At 41.5% G+C, this 6195-nt stretch overlaps 1 protein-coding gene across 1 annotated transcript in view; it reads left to right on the top strand.

Moving 5' to 3' along the window:
- Window positions 1–133: 133 nt before the first annotated feature.
- Window positions 134–6195, top strand: part of ATM (ATM serine/threonine kinase) — a gene marked incomplete at its 3' end in the record, with an annotated part of 67071 nt that continues 61009 nt past the window's right edge. The window contains exons 1-5 of the mRNA XM_080340536.1: window positions 134–353; window positions 1756–1857; window positions 1943–2055; window positions 3252–3397; window positions 3807–3971. Of these exons, the coding sequence (XP_080196662.1) occupies window positions 1786–1857; window positions 1943–2055; window positions 3252–3397; window positions 3807–3971 (496 nt within the window). The 5' untranslated portion in view covers window positions 134–353; window positions 1756–1785. The remainder of the gene's footprint in view (window positions 354–1755; window positions 1858–1942; window positions 2056–3251; window positions 3398–3806; window positions 3972–6195) is intronic.

Here is a 6195-nt window from a genome sequence, read left to right as displayed (position 1 = left end):
CCCGCGCATCCGCTTCCAGGGCCGCCCGCGGCTGCACGTGCGCGCGTCTCCGCTCCGCCAGGAGGAGGGAGGCGGGACGGGCGCCGTCTCGGTGCTGCGGCCGCTGCCGCGCCCGCCCCTGCCGGCCCCCCGCCCGAGCCTCCGTGGCCCGTCCCTTCCTGTCCCTTGCCGGGGCGGCTGAGGTGAGGGACCCGGTCTCGGCGGGGCGGGCGGGGGACAGCGGCCCCCGAAGGGCTCCAGGCGGCTGTGGGGCGGGGCGGCCTCGAGGGTGTCGGAGCGCCGGACCTCGTCGTGTCTGGGATGGCACCGTTAGTTAGGATTGCCCGGTGCACCCGTGCCCGAGCACCCTACAGGTTGGCCGCTCCCGGGCTGCTTTTTATGTGTTCCTTCCTTGCCCTGTGTATTTTTTATGGGGGATGAACGTGGTCATAATATCGTAGTTGGAGAACTATGTAAATTGTAAGGAAAACAGATCAATTCAGTCTTGGGAGTTTTTCACTGTTACTGAAATGCCCTTAATCACAGACAGGACTGACACTTCCCCCTGGATACCCAGGCCCTACCATATACAACCCGTGTTGCCACAGTTCTCCATTAGCCGTTTTTGAGCCCATCAGCATTTTACACGCCATTAGTGAACAAAAATTGCTCATTGCTTTCTCTTCGTTTCCAGCAAAAGCAGGAGGTCACTAAAGGAACACCTGGTGGTACGCTAGAGCCAGCCTCTGCGCTTACAGCGTTCTCATACACACCTGTCAGTCACCATCTCTCCTATCACACTTAGTCCCTGCATGATCTTGATTCAAGACAAAGAAAAGAAATATACTCTAAGACAGTAGATATTTAAAAGCTTTACTTGTCTGAATGGATATTTTTATATCCTCACTTGTGCTCAAGATGCAGTGTTATCCATCATCAATGCCTGTTCTCAGTTGCTTATTGCAGTCTCAGTGGCAGATGCTTGGAGTTACTTCCAGCTTGTCTTACAGACAGAGCTTCTCTTGGGTCTGATTTGAAGGTGTAAAAAGAGAATAATGGAAGTTGTATGCAATGTCATTGTGATCTGCATCAGCATAACCTCATGTAAATTAGAAATGCAAGGTCTAGCTAATGCCAACCTCTGTTGAAGGAGATGAGGCATAATTTTAAGTGGCCACAGAAAGAAAAAGTTGTTTTCTGTTACAATTGATATGTGAGCATCCTTTGACATGTTGAGTCCAGAGGGATTTGCTGATATGATAGTGCATGCCTATGAAAACGTAGGATGTGAGAGAGAAAGAGAGTTTTCAAAGTGGTACCTTCACCTGACAGCATCAGGCTAAGACAGCTACTGACAACAGCTAGCTACTGATAACAGACAGCTACTGAAAATGCTGTAGTGCAGTTTGCCTGAGTGTATTCAGCTTGGTGTCATTTTAATCTTACTACAATTTTGTTTCATATTGCTTTACCAACTATACTGTGTTATCACTCATAAAAAGGGAGGAAGTCAGAGTCATGTGAAGGGGGTTCTCTCCTGTTATTCTTGATGACTGTTGCCTGTAGGAATTGATTGTATTCTTGATGTGAAACTTTGCTTCAGTTTTGTGACCAAAAAGACTAACCCAGACACAAATGAGCTTTTCAGTGAAATAACGCCGTGGTTGTGTTTGATATTGGGTTTTCAATATATTGCATTCCCAGTTTTTTTACTGATTGACTTGGCTCTATGTTAAATAAAATAAGAACTGTTTTACCCTTTTCTTCTATTTGCAGATACGAATAACTCTTCTGTTAAACTGAACCATGAGTCTTGCATTAAATGAGCTGCTTGTTTGTTGTCGTCGCCTCGAAAATGAGAAAGCTGTGGAGCGAAGGGTAACAAGTTTTCTTTTGGTGTGTGTGCCTCAGTTAGCAATGAAGGGAATAATTGATAATACTTTTTCTTGAAATACATTTTCAGAAGGAAATTGACAATTTCAAGCGACTTCTCCGTGATTCTGAAACAGTTCTCCAGCTGGACCGGAATTCGGATTCTAAACAAGGAAAGCAGCTTAACTGGGATGCTGTATTTAGGTGGGTTTGTCGTTGTTTTTTTTTCATTTGTGAATAGTTGCATTTTTCTTACATGGAACATGATTATTTTGTTTATCAGGCTTATTTTAATGCTTATCTTTCAGCAGATCCATTTAGACTTCTCATCAGCTTGTAAACAAGAAATAAGTTAGTGTCTTGTTTACAAGCTGATGAGAAGTCTAAATGGAAATGTAAATTTAGAATAGCAAAAGTGCAACACGTGTCACATACAGAAAACTGCTAGGAAGCTGATCATTAATTGGGTGGTTGTTTTTCCTTCTGAAAATAATAGTTATTTTCTTTTATTGAAAATTATCTTCTGCATCCTTTTTATGTAGATTATAGATAGCTCATTTGAATTTTTTGAGTTACTGGGTTCTTCAAGACACAATAGAATGACTGTGACTTGTGAATTAAAGAAGATGTGCTGAGGTTTGTAGAGGCTCATCTTTGATATAATCTGCTTTAGGTGTCCTACAAGATTGGACTGTGATAAGTTCTGAGAGCAGTAGGGACCAGTGTTAAAATTCATGTTGAAAGGGCATCTGAGGAATTAGTTTTCATAGGCTGGTGTGTGGTCAGCTTGATAAATTTTACATGTTGCTTTTGAGATGGTCAGTAATGTATTAGAAATATGTAAGAGGAATACAAAAACATGGTCAATAACGTATTAGAAATACATAGGAGGAATACAAAAATAGAGATGTTAAGCTGAATACAAATAGTAGGCTAGAAAATCTGCATTAATTGCCAGTGACAAAGACAGTGCAATCTACTCTTAGATATAAAATTTGATCCATATGTTAATTTTAAGTGATTGAGAAATAGGACTTGATGTTTTCCCCAATAAAAACAATGAAGAGTACTTATTTTGTTGTATAATGTTGCTGAAGAAGAAAAAGACTTAGCATTGCTTTTTTTCCTGACTATAAATTTCGTATGTAGCATTATGCAAAGTTTAAAGGAAAGTTTGGTTCCTATTAAAGTTAATTCTGGATTATCTTTAAAACTTACAGCTCCTTTTATAGATTGTTTTTTGTCATGCTTAGACTGTGAAATATTTCATTTGGTTTTGGTCTTTTATAAGCAGAATTGTAAAAAGAACAAGAACTAACATTCTAGGCTAAAACATTTACCTGTTTTACTTTAATCATAAATGTGCAGATCCTTGATTAATATCTCTTCTCTTTTTGAAGTCTCTTGCAGAAATATTTCCATAAAGAGATGAAAAACCTACTACTGACAAAACCAAATGCATCTGCTTCAACCCAAACTACCAGACAAAAAAAGATGCAAGAAGTTGGAAGTTTGTTAAAATATTTCATCAGATGTGCTAACAAAAGTCAGTAATATATCTTCATATAGAATTACTTTTTTGTTTTGTTGCTTTGCTTTCAACTTGAATTTTCTATTCTGAAGCTGGCAGAGTAGAATTCATCTTGCTCGCTTCCAGGTGTTTAAAATTTAAATATCTTCATGTGAGTGAATCCTTTGTGCTTATTCTCTGACCCTGTTAATGTTCACAGTGCCTTTTTCTAATTATTCAATGTTTATATAACTGATGTATTCTCTCATAAGTAACTTCTTTCTTAGAAAGAGTTTGTTAAAGGTGATGATTACTAACAGAACTGTTTCTGAACTGTAGTGGGTTTTAAAAAATATTTTTAAGTAAATATTTTACAAACAATGAATTCCAGATTTATTTGCCACACTTTGGGTTAATTACAGTCTCATGTTGTTTCTTCATGTAGGAGGACCCAGACTGAAATGTCAGGAACTTCTGATTTACGTCATGGAAATTATAAGAGATCCAACAAGTTGTGCTGCTTATGGATCTGACTGTAGTAATATGCTCCTAAAAGATATCCTCTCAGTAAGGAAATATTGGTGTGAAATATCCCAGCAGCAGTGGTCAGGTAATATTTTTCAGTGTACTTACAAATGTATTTTCCTATTATAGAAGCATGTTTAGGTGCATTTTAATTTGTTTGTTGCCCTTTTGTGTGAGGTACTACGCAAAACGTGGAATAAAATAGTGTCAGCCTTGAAGGCTTACAGTTGAAATAAACAAAGCAGCAAAGATAAGGAGTTGCTTTTTCTTTCTACAGACAGTTTGTCTATTGCTTGCTGAAACGTGTACTTGTATGTATGCCAGGTCTCCCCAGGTCTTAACATGTGTAATAGGTCTGTGGAATGAGAGTGCTGGAAATAGCCTCAGTAGAACTGGTGTTGGTGTGCAGGTGTTGGCAAGTTATTAGGTATTGGCTGGTATAATTTTTATATAGTTTATGTATTACTATTAAATTTTATTATCTGGGTTTTATTGGCTTACGAAGATCCTAAAAACACTGAGTCATTGTTATGTTCTCGTATTGCATATAAAGAAAAAACTAGAAAGCTTAAGATTTAAATAGAGAAGAATAGATTAAAAAATTGTGTAGTGATACAGCATGCAACCTGAACTGAGTGGAGATACAAACATAATTTTTCACTTTTCAAAGGATTGGATTTGACTCCAAGACAGTTAACTAACTTAGCATGGAGAAGAATGCTTATGTATTTTGAATCATCTGACATGTATCACAGTATCACAGTATGTTTGGGATTGGAAGGGACCTCAAAAGATCATCTAGTCCTATCCCCCTGCTGGAGCAGGAACGCCTAGGTGAGGTCACACAGGAACATGTCCAGGCGGCTTTTGAATGCCTCCAGAGAAGGAGACTCCACAACCCCCCTGGGCAGCCTGTTCCAGTGTCTGTCACCCTTACTGAGAAGAAGTTTTTTCTCACATTTAAGTGGAACCTCTTGTGTTCCAGCTTGATCCCATTACCCCTTGTCCTATCATTGTTTGCCACCGAGAAGAGCCTGGCTCCATCCTTGTGGCACTCACCCTTTATATATTTATAAGCATTAATAAGGTCACCCTTCAGTCTCCTCTTCTCCAAACTAAAAAGACCCAGCTCCCTCAGCCTTTCCTCATAAGGGAGGTGCTCCACTCCCTTAATCATCTTTGTTGCCCTACGCTGGACCCTCTCCAGCAGTTCCCTGTCCTTCTGGAACTGAGGGGCCCAGAACTGGACACAATATTCCAGATGTGGTCTCATCAGGGCAGAGTAGAGGGGAAGGAGAACCTCTCTCGATCTACTAACCACCCCCCTTGTAATACACCCCAGGATGCCATTTGCCTTCCTGACCACAAGGGCACAGTGCTGGCTCATGGTCATCCTGTTGTCCACCAGGACCCCCAGGTCCCTTTCCCCTACACTGCTCTCTAATATATAATTTCCCAACCTATACTGGAACCTGGGGTTGTTCCTGCCCAGATGCAGGACTCTACACTTTTCCTTGTTAAATTTCATTAGGTTATTCCCCGCCCACCTCTTCAGTCTGTCCAGGTCCCGCTGAATGGCAGCACAGCCTTCTGGCGTGTCAGCCACTCCTCCGAGCTTAGTGTCATCAGCAAACTTGCTGATAGTACACTCTATTCCCTCGTCTAAATCATTAATGAATATATTGAATAATACTGGCCCCAGTACTGACCCCTGAGGCACTCCACTAGATAATGGCCTCCAACTAGACTCCGCACCATTGACTACCACTCTCTGGCTTCTCTCCTTAAGCCAGTTTGCAACCCACCTCACTACTCTATTGTCAAGACCACACCTCCTCAACTTAGCTGTGAGGATGCTGTGGGAGACTGTGTCAAAGGCTTTACTGAAGTCAAGGTAGACCACATCCACCGCTCTGCCATCATCCATCCACCTTGTAACATTCTCATAAAAGGCTATGAGGTTGGTCAAGCATGACTTACTCTTGGTAAAACCATGCTGACCGCCCCTAATAACCCTCTTATCCTTGATGTGCCTTGAGATGGCACCAAGGATAAGCTGTTCCATTACTTTCCCAGGGACAGAGGTGAGGCTGACCGGTCTATAATTACCCAGGTCCTCCTTCTTGCCCTTTTTGAAGACTGGAGTGACATTTGCTTTCCTCCAATCCTCGGGCACCTCTCCCATTTCCCAAGACTTGGCAAAGATGATGGAGAGCGGTCCAGCAATGACTTCAGCCAGCTCCCTCAGCACCCGTGGATGCATCCCATCTGGACCCATGGATTTATGGATGTCCAGACTATTTAATTGC

This window comes from Nesoenas mayeri, assembly GCF_963082525.1.
Source record: "Nesoenas mayeri genome assembly, chromosome: 1".
Classification (NCBI taxonomy): domain Eukaryota; kingdom Metazoa; phylum Chordata; class Aves; order Columbiformes; family Columbidae; genus Nesoenas; species Nesoenas mayeri.
This window is presented reverse-complemented; position numbering and strand designations above follow the sequence as displayed.